Source organism: Puma concolor, unplaced genomic scaffold (genome assembly GCF_028749965.1).
Source record: "Puma concolor isolate L17-30 unplaced genomic scaffold, mPumCon1.1.hap2 unalloc_scaffold_11, whole genome shotgun sequence".
NCBI lineage: Eukaryota > Metazoa > Chordata > Mammalia > Carnivora > Felidae > Puma > Puma concolor.
Window position 1 is genome coordinate 199,195 of NW_028240136.1, and position 18,082 is coordinate 217,276.

An 18,082-nucleotide genomic window follows, 5' to 3' on the forward strand; every position below is an offset into this window, starting at 1 on the left:
TTTTGGCTCAGGTTTGTGAGTTTGAGCCCAGCATCAGGCTGTGTGCTAACAGCGTGGAGCCTGCTTTGGATTCTCTGTCTCCCTCTCTCTCGTTCCTCCCCCGCTGTCTCTACTTTCAAAAATAAATCAACATTAGAAAAAAGAAAACCTCAGTGTTTTTAGAAACTAAACAATAATGTAGAATTTATTTTTGCTGGAATAATCCCATATTATTATAAGAGCAGCTGCACATCTCTCAGTTATATCCATATCTGTAAACATCTGTCTCTATAACAGCCTCATTTGAATCTCTAGTACATTTTTATTGTTACTTTCCCCCCTCCTTCCGTAAATTTTGGTGTATGTTTGGAAATGTTCCAAGGGATTTTATCTAGGTACTTCGTGAATATGTACAACAGAAGTCATTTACTTCTGTCTACTAAAAGGGTAAGGAACAATGAAGCCATCACCACAGTAAGATCGTAAACACAATCATCACTCCTACAGGTTTGCCCCAGCTCCTTTGTAAGCCTTCTGTCCTCCCTCTCCTTCAGGAGGAGGCCTTTGAGAGGTGTGCTTATAACCTCCTGGAGGCTGGTTGAAGGTTTATAAAAATGATTCTTGGTGACAGATATTATAAATGTCTTTGCTATTCCTCATTATCTCAAATATTATTTCAGCCTGTCCATATTTTGGCTGACCATTTCCCTCTTGGCTCTCGTGTCTTCGGAACTCTGCGGAAGCTTGCCGTTATTACTGCCACCGTTGCAATTTGTGCATGTCTTATTTACCTCTGGAGAGTTGTCCTTGCTGTGAGTATACTCAAATACCTTACAGATAGGCTTTTAAGCATAAGTAAGCAGAAGTTTTTTGGTAAGCACAAATTTTTTACTAGACCATTTGTATGCACTCAGTACTTCAAATTTCCCTTTAAGCACGGCATTCATTGCATCCCACAAATTGTAGTAATTCCAACATTCATTATCATTTAGATGGACATATTTTTAAAATTCTGTGAAATGTCTCTTTGACCCTCTTCTTTTAGAATTTCTCTAGTCTATCTCTATTCTCTATCTTCTATGAGAATATCTCTCATATATTTTGTAGTTTTTCCGTTGTCTTTCTATTATTGATGTCTAGCTTACATATGTGTTCTGAGAACGTATTTTCTATGATTTTGTTGACTTCACGTTAAGGTGTATTTTATGACCCTGAATATGGTCTGTGTCAGTGAATGTTCTATATGAGCTTGAGAAGAATGTGTATTTTTCTATTGTAGAAAGTGTTCTACAGATGGTCATGGATCTAGGTGATTGGTGATGCAGTTCAGTCCAACTGTGTTCTTATATTTGAATATCTTTATGCTCAATCTGTCAATGACTGATAGAGGGTGTTGAAATCTTGCAGCTGTAATAATGTATATGTCTACTTCTCCTATCAGTTGTATCAGTTTTTGCCTCATGTATTTTGGCACTCTGTTGTTAATGCATGTACATTAAGGATTATGTTTTCTTGGAGAATTCAGCCTTTATTATTGACCTCAGTATCTCCAATAATTTCCCTTACTTTGTACATGTTTTGAAGGACAATTTAATTGTTCACAGAATTCTAGGTGGATGGGTTCTTTTCTTTTAACAGTATAAACATTTCAGTCTTCTTGATTGCATGGTTTCTGAATTCTGAGTATTTTTTGTCCTGGTTCCTCTTGGGTAAGGTGTTATTTCTTCCATCTCCCTGCAACTCCAGCCCCCAACACTACCCCTTAGCTTCTTCCAAAATTCTTTGTTTTCAATTTTCTCTTGATTGAATAGTATATGTCTAGGGATAGTCTTGTGTTTCTTGTGTTTTTTGTTTTGTTTTGTTTTGTTTTTGGTTTGGTTTGGTTTTTTTGGAGGGGGGTATTTATCCTGCTTGAAATTCTTTGAGTTTCCTGAATCTGTGGTTTATGACTATCATTAATTTTGGAAAATTCTCAGTCATTTGCACTTCAAACGTATAAGTAGGTATTCCCATTTTGTGTATGTTACACCTTTTGTCATTGTCACACTGGTCTTGGATTTTCTCTGTTGTATTTTTAATTTCTTTGTGTGCGTTTCTGTTTTGGGTGTTTCTACTTGACATTTCCTTCTGCTTGTTGAGTCTTTCCTCAGGTGTGTTGTGTGTGTTAATAAATCCAACAAAGGCATTCCTTATTTCTGTTATGATGTTTTGGATTTCTAGAAGTCCTTTTGGATCCTAGAGTTATCGTTTCTGTGCTCACATTCACCACCTCTTCTTGCATACTGACTACTTCTTCCATTAGAGTCATTATCCTATTAATCAGAGCGGTTTTACATTCCCAGCCTGATTATCCCACCATCTCTGCCATAGGAAGTGTGATTCTAATGCTTGCATTCTGTGTTCAAAAGATGTGGTTTTTCCTTTCAGGGTACCTTGTTAAGTTTTTGGGGAAGCTTGGGGTCACGTCCGTGTTTAAAAAAACTGAGGTGAAGGCTTTTAGTGTCAAGTTTTGTCTTTCCCTAGGTTTTAGGCTGAGTTTACTCCCCTATGAGACAGGAAGGAGGAAGAGCACTGTAGTTGAGTATTTCCCTTCATCTGTATTGCTTGTCTTCAGAAAAACCCCATTAGGCTTTGGAGAAATAGTTTCTCTGGAGGGCAGGCCTTCTAAGCAAGAACAGAAGAGCATGAGTTTATTTATAAGTGGCTGTGTTTCCTCTTTTCCTGCCAATTTAGAAATCTTTCCCTTCAAAAAGAAAATATGCATATTAAGTACTTGGAAGGCCATCTCTCTTTCCATTTCCCCTGCTTAGGATACACTTTCCTATAACAACATTTTTATGACTCACTTTTTGATACCATGATGATATTCCAATATCCTGGCAAGATGTTGGGGCTCGCTTCAGCATCACATCATCATTCAAAACTTTCAAATAGGGATATACGTCCTACCGATCAAGAAAATGTGTCTTTACCTTTTGTTAAAGTAGAGTCTTGCCTAGATTTTATTGAGCTATAATTCATCAGGGGACGACTTGGGTCTGGGTGTTACTGGGCCACCCAGACCAGGTTCTCCAGTCTCAGTGTCTTAGTAATGAACACTGATCGAAAGGGAAACAAAGCAGGTGGCGTTTATTAGAGATAGCTTGTATACAGCGGAGCCACCGAGAAAGAGGAATATCGCTCCCCAAAAGGGTAGTGTGCCAGGCTTATAAAGGCACTTTTCCAAAGGGTGAGGGGCTGGGAGTGGGGAAGCATCCTTCAGTCCCACAGTCATTATCTTATGGTTGTTACTTTTCAGTGGACACAAGACAATCACAGGATGTCTTTTTCCATGGTTGACGTGCTTTTAGTGCTCCTAGAAAATAGAAACCCTAGTGCAGTCAGGCTTTAAATGGCTATTTCTACTTTTGCCCAGACAACCATTACTCCCTAATACCTGTTCTCTCTTTGGTTCACTTTCCCAGAAGTCTCCAGTATGGAAACTGTTAACCCTTGCCTTAGACCAGTGCCTTTACAGGAATTCAGTTCCTCTTGCTTTTCTTAGACCTTCTCAACGGGAGCCCTTTTTGCTTTGTTTTTGAAATGTTAGCCATCCTTTCTTTTGGTGCCTGTGCTTTTGCCCTAGCCATGTTCCACTCTCTTTCTCATCTGATGATGTGTTTTTGGAAGACCCTCTGTTTTTAGTGATCTAGGAAAATCATAGCACCTGACATGTTGTAATTGTTTATTGATTCGGAAAGCAGCCAACCCTGTGTAACATTTCAGAAAGCTTTCTAGAGAATGAAAGAAGCGTGTCTTCATACAAAGGTTTTCCTTTTCTTTCCTTGCCGCTTCCTTCCTCCTTCCCATCCCTTCCCTTTCCTTCTCGCCCCCCTACCGTCCCCCTCCATCTCTCTCTCTCTCTCTCTCTGTCTCTTTCTTCCTCTCTCCCTTTCTCTCTCTCTCTCTCTTTCTTTTTTTCTTTTTTTGGCATTTCAAATGATCCTGGGTTCTGGACTTCAGTGTGGATGTTGGGTTTGACTACAAGAGAAAAAAAATCAGACAAATATTTTATTTACGTATTTTTAAAACTGTCCGCATTATGCACTGACAGAATTGAATATTTTGATATTTATTTAATATAATGTAAATCTATCTTTTGGTCAAAATAAGCTCTGAATTGTTATGCTTTTATCAGAAATGGTTTATAAAGAATCATGAACTAAATATGAAATTCTAATTTTTTATTATATTAACGTTATGAATTCATTATGCTGAACAAAATGATCATTGTGATTTCATTGGATGACCTTTCAGTATTTTATCAGGAAGAATAAGTTTTTACTATTACTATGTTTTGACCTCAAACTTAATTTTGTTTCTTCCTCTCTCAGACAGAGCCTCCAGTATATCCAGGTAAGATTTTAGGTTTGAGTAGTCTTTGTAATGTTTTTTCATTACTCGTGTTTGGTGTGGGTTTTCATTTTTTAACTGAGGATAAATATGGTGACTTCTGATGTCTACTTGATTTGTTAACTCTTGAAAATCTTTCTCTTTCCTGTTAGAGGCTAAGTGACAATGTGGAGGGATTGGCCTCTCTTAAGACAAGAGACCAGGGGAGGAAAACACCACAGGAGGAAGGAGAACAGAATGAGTGTAATTTTGCATAGAAATGATTAGGACAGAAGTGATGATATGAGCCTGAGGTGTGGAGTGAGTACTTTGCCATGACCTGGCTTTTGGTGAGATGTGAAGATGAGAAAACCCTCTTTGAGTCTGTCAAGAAGCCTAAGCTTAGAGAAGAAGCCAGGTATTGCCAGGCAGGGTGTGTGTCACAGGAGAGGGTTAAACCAAGGTTTTGAGTCTGAAGTGGAGGGAGCCACTCATGCCAGGGGAAAAGTGAACTTGATGCAAATGGGGGGCAATCTATTCTGCACGGACCCCATGGACTGTGTTGATTCTGTGGTGCTGTCTGTTGAGAGGCAAGGTGGCTACCTGACACTTAACAAGCCCTCAAAGACTGGTTGGTGTTCATCACTGTAAATGCAGCGGTGGTGGTGATGAGAAGGGTGACCTCAGGGCAGGAGAGCTCTCACATTGGGCCAATGTGAGAGGAGTTTGCACTTTGTGTCTGTTAGAGGAGTCGGTGTTCTAGAGCTTACACGTATAGGAATGTCAGTGAAATGAGGTTTCTTGGGTTTAAAATGCTGCTGAAACTTGCTTTCTTCAGGCACAATGAGAAAGCTAAAAAGTTAGTTACACCCATGTGTCAGATCATGTGTCTGTGCTGCTAATACAGTGGGATTATTCGATGTCACTGGTTTGGTAACAACCTTAAAAATTGTTTTATCTCATTTTAGTTAATTTACAGCAAAAAACTGCAAAGATCAACACGTTGGAGAAAGAAAACACAGAGCTGGCTGAAGCAATATCCACGTGGGAACAGAAGGTAGCATTGCCCTTTCAAATATTTCTTGTGACTTCATTTTGATTAGTTTTACCTCTTGTAGTTCATCCTACTGACCTATTTCATGTGTTCTATGAATACTTCCAATTCAAGACACGCTTCACAAATGTAATAAAAAACTACCTTTTTATTTGTGAAAGGAGTCACACATCAGACATAGGCTTATCTACCACGATGCTATTTTTGAATTCTGATTCCTTTTTCATATGTTTTGTATATACATCAATGAATTAAAGATACATCTTCAAGAAGCTAAGAGAGAAAGTAACATTCACTCTGCTGAAGCTCTGAAGTTGAAAGTAAGAATCCTTTCTTTGCCTGGATTGCGTTCTAAACACACAAGTAAAATTAAGGAATTGTTATGACTCATTCAACATGTTCTGTTGAAGGAGAACATCAGAAAAGTTGAGCACTTCAATAAAATTTTAAATGACACCCTTCAAAGTGCACATGTTACCTTGCAATCAGAAAGAGAGAGAGAGAGGAATGTTAAGAATCAGGAAGTGCTAAGAGTTGGCTGCTTTTACTGTCATTTGACTTTGGAGGCTTTTTGTTCATTGGGTGAGGTGAGCATAGCATATTCGCTTGCTGTTTACCATAGTAGAGAGTGGGCCTCTGGGAGACAAACCTCCATCTGCACAGCTGCCTTGTCACTAGGACCACCATGAGGAGTTTGCTATTTCAAGGACTAGGAAGTATCTTTTATTTTCACAACTAGGTCATTACCACATCATTCAGACCTGCCCTCCAAGATATGGAGAAAATCCCCCAAGATAGTTGAGAGATGAAGGGCAATAGCAAATTGTATACTGCCTTCTTCTCTTAATGCTCAACAATGTTCAGTGTGCATAGAGGAATATTCTCCTAAGAAAGCCATTTGTGAGCCCTTTGACTGGAACTATTTTCCATGTTCTTTGCCTTGTCCTTGTTGTATTTATGCCCCAGGATCTTTCTTTGTTGCCATTCACAGTCCTGTTGCACTCACATTGTTGTGCGATCCTTATTTCTTGAATGTATTTTCTCATATCTGTCCTAAAGTCAGAAGATGCAAACGGTCAATTGGAGGAACTGAGAGCCTGGAGGTCCAATAAACGTGCACTGGAAGGTATGTTGTCTGTTGGGGAGAAATCCCCATATGGTGGCAATGACTTTGCATTGGGAAGGGAAAGAATGCCTTCTTGCCTTCACACTAGTTGCCCTTTTCCTGTCACCCCAAAACCAAGTCTCAGGTCATATGCACATGCACAAAATAACCATTTTTTTTACAGCAAGGATAAAGGCCGTGGAAGACCTTCGTAATGATGTGAGTTCTATTAAAGCAATCAGGGCAGAAACAGCCAAAAGGCTGAAGGAGAGCAGAGACGTCCTTGATAAATCCTATGAAGAAAGAAAAATGGCTACAGCAAAGTAAGACGTTCATGTGATAATGGTCCCGAGTACTGTTGTATGAATGAATGTGGTGGCCGCTATAGATAAATATATTTCTTCTAGAATTGGATCCAGAGTATTTCTGCCGAATACATTCAGGAGAATTGTGCCTGCCCTTCCTACCTTGCTTCCTATAACCTGCATTTTCCTTTCTGTCCTTAGTGCTTGTCACACATTCTTGTGTCATGTACTTGGGGTAGAAGAGGGAAGATCCTGGCATTAAGCACACTGATAACAGGCTCCCCTCTGGATCCATTTACATTGGCCTATAGGTTTCAATCCCATCCCATTGTCTTATCAGCCGGAACTAGGTGATCTTTGTTCAGCACCGGACTTGGGTCAAAAATATTTAGGGGAAACATTGACTTACCTTGCTGCAGAAACCATGGGAGTTTCTTTCTAGACTGTGGGTTGGGATGGCATCAGTACTGCATCTCTTCATCCAGTCTGCAAGTGAGACTCGTATGAAGTGTGTCTTCATGGGTTCATTAGAAATTTGGTGCACCAGGTGCATGTTTCTTCTTTGGTCCAGTATTTCCTTTTGTTCTCAGGAGGAGGGCCTTTAGAGCCCCTCATTCACATTGAAAAGGAAATGCTTCCTTGTCTTCCCTGGAGGCTCAGCTTCTGTTAGTCCTTTCCACACCCGGGGTGGAGCCTGCTCTGTCTCACTGGCATGTTGTTTTTGTTAATTTGTAAGCTCTTTGTGGGAGCAGGTAGAGCACCCTGACCACCTTTCTATCTTCGCCCCCTTACAACAGAGCCTCTACATTACAGCCACCCCAGAAAACATTTGCTGAAGGACTACCTGAGAGGCCAGAAGGAAATGCATGTACCTTTCTCTGTCTAGTGCTTTTGTGTCCACTACTAACAGTCTTTCAGTTTTGCATGTGATTCTTGAGTACATCCGGTGCCAAGTTGAAACCCTTTAAAGCAACACCATGGACAAAATAGTCTGAGGGCAACACAGCAAACCAGCCTTTCTAAGCATTTCCCTTTGCTGCCTTCACTGTCAATGAACTGAGTCTTGTTAAAGTAGACTGACTCCATGAAGGTGATAGTTTTCCATCTGAAATCTGTTTCCTGAAGATAAGAGCCTGACTGTGGGACAGTTCACACCATGTTATATTTCAGCATATATTGCCACTCTAAGATTGGCCTTTCCCTCCACCAGGATCTTTGAAAGAGTGGGCAGGGGTTGCACTCCTGAACCTTAGTGGTGTATGGGAGTGATTTGCAATGCTGGTGAAGCCTTATCCTGGAAGGCTGTCTTTCATACTCAGTGTCTGTGTCAGGGTACAACTTCTGGACTGAGATTCAGTGCACTGCCCCATGGAGGTGTAAGGCAATGATGATCCCCTGCCTCATCCTAATGGGTACAGTTGGTCAGGCACAGGTTTTCACACTGACCTGAAATAGGCCTTCTCCATCACAAACAAAAGACCAACTCTGGGAAGGCACAAGGTGCAATGTTATTTGATGACTTGACGATGAAGGAGTAGAAGCAGAGGACTAGAAAGGCGGCTCTGATTGTAGGCGACTTGGCAGCAGACGGAGGTTGAATTTTCTTTAACATTAAATGGGGTCTTCATTTCTCTGACTGTGTTGTCAGTCTGTGCATCGTTGGGGGAGGGGATAGGGATATTTGAGTCTAGGCTTTAAGAGAGCTGAGAAGGAAAAAGGCAGAATTTCTGGACCTTGGCTACTGGACTATGTATATATCTTTCCCATCTTAGGAATCTGGATATGACAAACTGTGAACTAGTGGCAATGAAGAATCAGATGGCAACTGCAGAGGAAAATCTGAAAATAGCTACAAGGGACATACACAAGTGCAAGTGAGTTCAGATACTAATTAGCAGCGGCTCATGAAACCCCTGTTCGTTTCTTAGTTCTAACCTTTGTACAATGGGTAGACTCCATGAATATAGTAATACAAACACAAATTCAGAGGACATATCCGTAGAGAATTAACAGATAGGAAAAGATAAGTATTAGAAAGAACAAAACAATTAAGCTACTAAACATTTCTGGGTCTCCGGCATTGACCTGCCCATGTAGAAACTTCATCCATGCCAACGTTCCTGAGGGGTGGTGTCAGTTGTCATAATCTATAGGAAAGCAGTGTGTCATAGGATGAAATCCTATCCATCAACAAGGTAGTACCATCTGATGGTCCTGGCCTTTGCAACCCTAGGAAACCTGGTGAGTACACAAGTGAAAGGAGAATAGAACTTTATGTTGGCTTTATGATGAAAGTCACTTGTCACATGATGAATTAGGGCAAGATTGCAAATGGAAAAGAATTCTATGACCTCTGAACCCTACGGGCATGAAATACTGAGTAAGGAGAGGATGGAACAATAGCTTTGGTTCTGTACATTTAGAATTGTGTGAAAAGTGTTTCATGTGAAAGGATAAATTGTATTGGGGGAAGATATGAGGATGACGGGAACATGAGCAGATTATTTATAATCCTACCTACTATTAGGCCTTATTTGACGAAAACAATTGTATCTCACAGACAGCAAATTGAACAAACACGAGAACAGCTGCAGAAGGCAGAACGCACCTTCACACACCAGGTAACGTGAGTTCTGCCTGACATAGTGAACCCTTAGCACCTCATGTGGTTGAGTGTAGTGGCCCTTGGAATTCCTAAAAACAGACTTTTCATTGTTGCTTTTTCAGGTCGCAGTTTATGAGCGTAATGTTCGGAACAACTGGGTAAGTGTTTTCCTTTTTCCTCCTCTCTCTCTTTCGTTCCCAGTCTGGCACAACTGAAGGTGGATATGTTTTTCTCCCCTAGATCAAGACTCGGATCTGGGAGAGGAAAATGGCGGAGCAGAGCCGGGAGGTCGCCTGCTTGAAACACAGGTGTGGGAGCGTGACATGAGTTTTTATGGGTGTTTTGAGGGATGACAGCGGTGCTGTTTAGTGTCTAGTCAGAGGACGTGGTGTTGCAACTCTGATAGAAGTCCATTCTTTTTCTGTATCCAAGACTGGATGTGATGGAAGGAAAGAGGCTGCTTGATGGATACAGGAGGTGGAGACCAATGCCTGGAAGTCCAGAGATGCAGAACCCTGCGAGGAGAGGTAAAAGGCATGTGGTGATGTGCAGCAGCCTAATTTCTGCGGCAAAGCCTTTTCCTGTGGGTGTTCATTGTGTGTCCTGGACAGAACAGCAAACACTAAGGACAGCAGGTGGTCTGAAGGGGTGACAGAAGGGTGTTCTCCTCTGGTACTACAAGCAGTGAGGCACTTGTCCCTGTGACTGGTTGAGCTCATGCCCCTCCTCTGGCTGTGACCCCCCCACCTCCTCTAGCATCTCCCTGTGTGAAGAGCTTGGAAAGGATGACAGGACAGGGGCCTCATCCTTCTTCCCACCCGGACTCAATGTGAAGACTTTAGTTTATTTGAGGAGAAGGTCATTTATTGACTATTTTTAATGTTCCTTTCTTTTTATTGTTGTGAACTGTAGACCTACATTCCTGAATCCAAGCTCCAAATAGCTTCGTCCTCTGATGTTATCAGTGCAACTCTGCGGCTTCACTGCTAAACACCCATAGTTTTCCTTTACTCCTTAATATAATATCAGTCAAGTTCAGTTCCATTCAGAAATAGTTACATAATACTGGCTCCCATGTGGAAGGCAGCTTATAGATAAGCTGAAAGACTGAACAATTTGCCTGGAGTCAGAGGAAACACACCCATGCTCTTCTGTGGAGGGTTTTTTGATGTTATCCACCAACTGACGCTCTCATTTTAATTTTTATCTGAAATGAGATGCTGAGTTTACCCCTCATGTGTATTGAGAAATGGCTGTTTTGGTGACGATTTCCTGATTTCTCTTTGAGCTGCCCTGTTGAAAGTTATTTGACTAATTATGAAGAACATGAGCCAGGACCCTATGGTTTCTTCATTAAGATATGATGGGATGGATCTCCCCCTTATCACTAGGGTCAACTGAGGCTTGTGGGTTACTCTCTGCCTCTCCTCCTGGTCCTGAGTGTGGGCAAGAGTTTAACACGTCACAAAATGTGGTCTTTGTGTGAAATCTTCACAGTCTACTAAAATCAGAGTAAACCTCTATCCATTTCAGAGCCTTTAGCCGAAGGTGATGTCACTCCCATGAGTCACAACTACAAGCAGTCTACCAACAATGCCGAGACGGACAAGGTAAATGCTGGGGCCACTTTCAGCTGTAAGTCTGTCAGGAAACCCTCATTTGTGGAACAGCATGCTCTGCGGCCTTATCCCTGTTTTCTGTGTTGTGTGATATGTCTGCCTGTTTATATTCTCCAAATGCACAGCCTTAACCCAAGAGTCTACAGGCTGCTTTCTTTTCAGCCTGTCATCTTTTTTCTGGTCAGCTTAGTAGTCAAAGGAACTTAGAAGTCGACCACCCTATGGCTTTTCCCTTGTGTTCAAAATAACAACAACAGGAAGATACACTGCAGTCTATAGCAAAGTCTCTAAGCTTGTTGACTCCTAACACACTACCTCTCTGTGGGATCAGTGTTGTTGTTACTTTCCTCTTTCTGGTCACACTATTCATGTGTGAAGACTGACTGTTCATTGTAAACATGAAAAGACTTCCCCCAATCTTTATATTGTGTGCCTTGTACAATTTATGATGGTTTTAGACAAAGTCATTGTCATAACTCACCACCTTCACGTCTTCATGGGTAAATGAACTGTTTGGAATCCTTTCCAGCAGTATCTTAGGTAAAAGTATTCTGAACACAAGGTCCTTCAGTTGTATTCATATGAGCAGGTTCTCTTTGTCTCCAGTCAGTGTGAGAGCTGATACCATCGCTCATGACACATCCCTGGAAATGTATACCAAAGTCAAAACACATTTGCATTAATTCTGTTTCATGAATGTCTGCCTCTTTTTTCCCATAGGATGTATTACTCTGTGTCTTGTAGTGTACATAAAACCAGAATTCCTTATGAATTCAGGTAAACACTTGGGGGCCTAGTACTCATTGATGTGTAATATGTTCCTCACAGCAAACATTTCCTCAGGTCCCCTACAAGACTCCAGGCATCCCCAACTCCCGAGTGGTTTCTTGGCCTTTGACAGCACTTGCAGAAAGTAGGAAGACCTCTTTCTCAGCGAGGGAAGCAGAGGGGGCCAAGTGTGGGGCCGGCAGGCAGAACTTGTCCCCAAGAGTAGCTGTGATTCCATGTGCTGAGAATGAGCTGTGTATTTGCAGTCCATTTTTCTGTGTTCGGAATAAGCCAAAAACAGAGCTTTTGCCGTCACTGTAGTGGAGGGATGCAAAGTGATCCTGGACATGGATGTCCGCCTGTCTGGAATATGCTGCTTCATTAGTTTAGAATTACTTATTTCATCCTGTAAGATGGGATCATTTTGTTCTAAATTCTCAGACCTGGGCAGGGACATGTGGTGACAGTAGTTTAACCGCCTGCGTTTAGTTGCCTAAGCTGTAGGTGGTACCCAGTGGCAGGACAGAGTTTTCAGGTACTGATGCTAATCTCTTGGATCCTGGTGGCAGAGAAGGGGGCAGGTGCTGACCCGTACTTCTATGGGTTTCATCTGCTTTGCGGATTGGTTCTCTTGTGTGGCATCTGCACATAGCTGTCACTTCTGTTCTGCAGGGCAGTGTGGATCCGTGGCGACCTCCTCCATCAACTGGAAGATTCTGCACACCCTACCCTAGAGGCCACCGTATGATCTCCTGGGCACATCCACCTCCTGTACCAGGTTCGGGACCATCCCAAACCCCTCCACCTGCACCACTTGGTAAGATGATCTGGGCAGTATGAGTTGGCTTGCAAAGAACCTTCATTTAATTTTTGTTGTTGTTGAGTCTTTTTTAAAGAAATTTGTTAATGTTTATTTATTTTTGAGACAGACAGAGACAGGGCATGAATGGGGGAGGGTCAGAGAGAGGGAGACACAGAATCTGAAGCAGGTTCCAGGCTCTGAGCTGTCAACACAGAGCCCGACGTGGGGCTGGAACTCACGCACTGTGAGATCATGACCTGAGCAGGAGTCGGATGCTTAACCGACTGAGCCACCCAGGTGCCCCGTTGTTGAGTCTTGTACAAGGTGCAGAGGTGGTACCACAGACCATTGAAATGAAAGGAACATGCCTGCCATCATCACCACATTCCTTGAGTTTCTCATGATTGACTTATCATCCTTGGGTCATTTCCCCCACCTTGTGTTGGTACAGGTGTCTCTTGTGGAGATGGAATGGGGCTGTATGCAGAAAAGCAGGCATAGCGCTTCAGCAGATGTGTGCCATACACAGTCCACGTGCAGGGCGGTGGGAGGCATGAGGCTCAGCCTAACGTATATCCATCCAGTTGAGCCCCCAGTCATCCACAGTTGTTTGAGGAGTTCTGAAAACACCTGAACCAGGGCTTTTATGGGGCTTCATCAGAGTTTAAAGAATGGCTCTCCCTTTACCTTGGGATCACCTGAAGCATGTGGGATACCCTGTGCATGTGATTTGGGATCTGACTGGGCCAGAGAGTTTAGGTTGCTTGAGGAATGAGGAGAGTGGTTTTTGTTTTTTGGGTTTTTTTGTTTTTGTTTTTGTGTTTTTGTTTTGTTTTAATTTTTTTTTAATGTTGATTTATTTTTGAGACAGAGAGATACAGAGTATGAATGGGGGAGGAGCAGAGAGAGAGGGAGACACAGAATCGGAAGCAGGCTCCAGGCTCTGGGCCATCAGCCCAGAGACTGACACGGGGTTCGAACTCATGGACCGTGAGATCGTGACCTGAGCTGAAGTCGGACACTGAACCGACTGAGCCACCAAGGCGCCCCATGTTTTGTTTTTTTAATCTCTGCACAATCTACTCAAATCAGAATAACCTCCATCCCTTCTAGGGCCTTTTGCGGATCCACATGTTGCTCCTGTGAGTAACAACAACACTGACTCTACCAAAGGGACCACGAAGGACAAGGTAAATGCTGTGGACATTTTCAGTTGTAACTCTTTGGCAAAACCCTCCTTTTTCTGTTCAGCGCTCTCTCCTGGCTTTGTGTCTGTTTTGTGTGTTGTATGATATGTCTGCTTGTTGTTCTCATTTTCCAAATGCACAGCCTTAACCCAAGTGTCTATGGGGTTCTCTCCTTTCTGCCTGTCAACTCCTTGTGGAAGGTTTAGAACCAATCGTGCCCAGGGCTGAGCACCCAAGGGCTTTTCTGGTATATACCTGGAAATAACCCAGGGAGGGAGAGACCACACTCCACCTGGAAGTCTTTTGGCATGACTTATTTTTTCTGGACCTCCTCAGTGTGGAATCATTGCTCTTGCTGTTTCTTCCTGTTCTGTTTCTTTCTAGGGGATTAATGTGTTCAGAAAATCGGCAGTTATCCTTATGTTTTGAAAATGCAAACTGCCTTCACTCCAACTTATATTTTTGTATGTGTCATTTAGAGTGGTCTTAGACAAAGTATATGTAATACCCATCAACATTCAGCCTTTTTTTTTTTTTTTTTTTTTGTAACCGTGCTGTCTGGAATCCCTTCAGGTGTGCCCTGGGTATACATATTCTGAACTACGAGAGGTGACATATTTGTCCTAGAAAACATGCATTGCTACATGCGTGGTGAAGAGAGACAATCCGTAATTACCTGCATTGTAATTCTCCACTGTGTCCTTTGTGTTCACATGAGCACGTTCTCTTGTGTCCTGTGTCACTGTTACAGGTGTAACAGTGGAGATGTACAGCAGAAACGAAAGTGTATTTGTGTTAATTCTGTTATTTAGAATTTCAGCTCATCTTTTAGAGAACAAAAGTACCCTGCGAGTTGTACTGTATTTACCTGAGAAGTACCGCTGAATGCAAATAAATTAGCTAAGCCTACCTAACATGTATAGGTAACATGTTCTCTAAGAACATGCTTTTCGAGGTTCTCTGCATGACCTCAGGATCCCCATCCCCGAACATGTCTCTGTGCCCATGGATAGCACTTGCAGAGAGGAGAAGACCTCATTGTCGGGAGAGAAGCAGATCGGGCACAGGCGGGGGCTTAGAGGCAGAGCTTTGAGCCACGAGGGCTATGATTCCATGTGTGGAGCCTGGGATTGTCATTCCTTCTCAATCTGTAGTTCTTCACATACAAATAAGCAGCCTCTGTGGTGGAGGCGGAGGCGGGGTGGAAGGCGATTCTGGACTTAAATGCCTTCCTATCAGGAATATGCTATTTTATTAATTTGGTACTCCTTCCATAAATCCTCTCGGACACGAGCTTGCTGTTCTACATTTGCACACATGTGGGAACACTGGTTTGTCCCCATAGCGTCCGTTCCCCACCCCCAAAGCTATAAGTGGAACCCAAAGTATGGGTAGAGATTTTGGCGCTGATGCTGCCCTCTTGGAACCTGGTGGTGGGGAAGCTGGCAGGAGATGAGCACTGCTTCTTTGGGTTGTTGCCACTTTTTGCTGGTGTTGGTGCTTTGCTCTGTCCTACGAACATAGCTTTCTTTTCTGTTCTGCAGGCCATTATGAATGCAAGAGGGCCTGGTCCTTCCCCAGGATCGCCTTGCAGGCTGTCCCCCACGGACCACCCTTCACCACCAGTCACGGGCCATGGGCCACCTCCTCCACCAGCTCCTCCACGTACTAAATTTGGTAAGATTACCTGAACTGGATGAGTGACCGATAAAGCGTATTCGTCTTCTTGGTGAAAGACTTGGTGGGAATGATGTAGGGATGCTTGTGAGGGCTTGGCAATTCAACTGCAAACCTGCCTGGGGACAGTGTCACATATCTCAAGTTTCTCAGGACATAGTGTACAATGGGCTGTGTCATTTCCCTGTAATGAGGTCAGCTGTAGGTTTCTCTTGTCTACAAGAAAGAGGAGTTTTACACAAAGGCAGATGTATCAGGAGTACTGGTGCCTGTCTGAAAGACACAATGCTTTGAGCTCCGTGAAGGATGAGATGCACCCCTAAGTGTAGGTGCCTCAGGTGTCCCGTCTGAAAGGGGGCACATGCATTATATGACACAGACCTTGTGGTCACCAGAGTGGAAATACCAGTGAAGGATCCAGTGCGAAACTGGGGGAAACTTGAATCACGCAGGAATAGAAGGGAAGTTGAGCACAGTAAGCAGAGTGTGAGGAGGTGCAGAGGGGAGGGCGTTGGGGTCAGTAGGATGGACTTGGAGGTCATTTCTGGCAGGGCCCACACACTGGGAAGGGAGCATGAGGACAGTGTGAAGTCTGCAAAGGACTGCTGCACGGGTTCAACCACAATGTAGAACGCAGTCATCATCTCTGAAATGTCAACGTCACCACAGTGCACCTAGTTCATAATCTAAATAAATTTTGTTGTTTCCCTTGGTTTTCTGAAGGGTCTGGACGTGTATGAAGAATGTTCTGGGAGACTTGGGAAGTTAAACTTAGTCTTAGGAAACGCTTGTCTGCCTAAGTTAGTGTGTCTCAGTGAGACTAAATGTGAAGGCAGGTTGTAGATCAGCTGTGCCGCTTCCTTGGCCTTCAGCCTGAGTCAGACTCTTGGTGGGGAACTCAGGGGTGAGGAGGAGCCGCCCCTGCTGAACTCTGGTCACCACACCCCTGCGTCTGCTGTCACCACCCTGCCTGCAGGTTTGCGTCTCCGAAAGTTCCCTCGCAATCTCCTGAGGTTTTGCCTGTGTTCCTGCTGTGTCAGCTCTAACACCAGCTCTCGGCGGTCATCTCAGAGCCTCAGGTTTGTAATCTGAGAAACAGGGACAATGTTGGTTTCTGAGGTCAGTACGATGAAGAGGTGAGAAGCACTTAAGGAATTTGTAAAATGTATGGGAGGAGTGGACACTCACCCTTCTCAGGGTGGAAATGAATGTATCTCCACACAGAAGGTCCTCAATAGATGTTCATTCAATTTCATGAAACTAAGAGTGTCATGCCCGAGGCTGAGAGGTTGGCAATCCGTGTTTCAAAAAATATGGCAAAGACCCCTGTGTTTTTTCTTTTAAAATTCAGGTCCTACTTTATGAAAAAGAAAAAGATAACTGTGATAGTGTGTACATTCAGGGATCTATATCTAAGATTTGAAGACAGTCCTAATCCCTTAGAGGTAGACACACAGATGCAGTCACACAATTAAGTGTTCATCCAAGGCCACAGATATATTGTTGAAGACAAAATACATAGAGGAGAACACAAGATCCCATTGCAATAACCCAAAATCTCTTTGCCTTACAGGAGAATGTGAAATTTGAAGAGGACCCTGAACTATGACCACTGGCTGTGGTGATGTGATATATTTAGAAAAGTTGTCTGATATGCGTATTTGACTGAATTCTTTCCCTGACCATTCCTGTCCCCTCTATTTTGTTTTTCCTCGTTTCCCCTAATAAACCCATCACGGTTCTGTATCTCTGTCATTATCTGCTTCCAGGAGGACCTACGGTCATTCTGTGTTGATGTACACAGTGTGACCCCTGTATACACGGTCACGAACAGGTAGAATCTACAGTAATACGGGGCAGAAGATAAGTGACTGTTTGAATTGTATTGACTGCACATGTCCCGCTGGTTCCTTCTGGGGTGGTGGCCACAAGCTTCCTCCAGATCTGGTGACAGTTGTGGTCACTCGTCAATAGATCCTCGCAAGCACGTGGCACTTCCTACTCACCGTGGTGTGTGGTGATCAGCAGGGCAGCTATCAGCCCCCAGGACATGGCTGATTCGTGATTGCAAGACATGGATGAGGGGTCAGCAGTGTCTTGGGTAGAACAGTGCGGACACCCTGCATTAATCCACATGATGTGGATTTTCCCACGTGCCAGCTACGTCATTGGTGCTACCTGGTAGCACCAATCCAGGTGGGAGCTGTTGTGGGTGTGAGTCTTATAATGACCCATATTCCTCTCAGTGTTTTCTGTTTTTATCTTTTATTTTGATGCAATGTTTATTTTTGAGTGAGAGAGAGACAGAGCACAATTGAGAGAGGGGCAGAGAGAGAGGGAGACACAGAATCCAAAGCAGGCTCCAGGCTCTGAGCTGTCAGCACAGAGCCCGACGTGGGGCTCAAACTCACAAATCCTGAGATCATGACCTGAGCCAAAGTTGGACACTTGAGTGATTGAGCCACCAAGTCGCCCCACCCCCCACCATTTCCTTTTTGAGGGCCGGGCAGGGCAGATGTCAATGACATGATACCCATTCCTTCCGCACCACCAAGGAGGAGTTGGGTGTAAGCATCTGACTCTTTCCGGGTCCTCAAAGCCCATGCATTC

General features: G+C 43.4%; 2 protein-coding genes and 1 long non-coding RNA gene across 6 annotated transcripts; 2 read left to right on the plus strand and 1 right to left on the minus strand.

Moving 5' to 3' along the window:
- The first annotated feature begins 578 nt into the window (after positions 1 to 578).
- On the plus strand, positions 579 to 9,761 carry LOC147571705 (transport and Golgi organization protein 1 homolog). 2 transcript variants are annotated; one of them, XM_086696133.1, is made up of 10 exons: positions 579 to 791; positions 4,353 to 4,374; positions 5,319 to 5,407; positions 5,662 to 5,724; positions 6,464 to 6,530; positions 6,694 to 6,832; positions 8,587 to 8,688; positions 9,375 to 9,435; positions 9,542 to 9,577; positions 9,660 to 9,761. In XM_086696133.1, the coding sequence occupies exons 1-10, from the start codon at positions 594 to 596 to the stop codon at positions 9,744 to 9,746; spliced, it is 864 nt and encodes a 287-aa protein (XP_086552259.1). In that variant the 5' UTR covers positions 579 to 593; the 3' UTR covers positions 9,747 to 9,761. The 2 variants fall into 2 exon arrangements, with proteins under 2 accessions (XP_086552259.1, XP_086552260.1); XM_086696134.1 differs by lacking the exon at positions 5,662 to 5,724.
- LOC147571706 (uncharacterized) lies at positions 5,533 to 8,593 on the minus strand. Its single transcript, XR_015247129.1, has 2 exons — positions 7,224 to 8,593; positions 5,533 to 6,457 (listed from the first exon to the last, which is right to left on the minus strand). It is a non-coding gene; the product is annotated as an uncharacterized LOC147571706 (long non-coding RNA).
- Positions 9,762 to 9,842: 81 nt separating the features above from the next.
- LOC147571707 (uncharacterized) lies at positions 9,843 to 17,218 on the plus strand. 3 transcript variants are annotated; one of them, XR_015247128.1, is made up of 7 exons: positions 9,843 to 9,946; positions 10,953 to 11,029; positions 12,479 to 12,623; positions 13,722 to 13,798; positions 15,340 to 15,472; positions 16,375 to 16,551; positions 17,049 to 17,218. XR_015247128.1 is itself a non-coding variant. In XM_086696135.1 (7 exons), the coding sequence occupies exons 1-7, from the start codon at positions 9,862 to 9,864 to the stop codon at positions 17,053 to 17,055; spliced, it is 630 nt and encodes a 209-aa protein (XP_086552261.1). In that variant the 5' UTR covers positions 9,843 to 9,861; the 3' UTR covers positions 17,056 to 17,218. The 3 variants fall into 3 exon arrangements, 2 of the variants coding, with proteins under 2 accessions (XP_086552261.1, XP_086552262.1); XM_086696135.1 differs by having other exon boundaries at positions 16,449 to 16,551; positions 17,046 to 17,218; XM_086696136.1 differs by having other exon boundaries at positions 16,449 to 16,551.
- Positions 17,219 to 18,082: the final 864 nt, after the last annotated feature.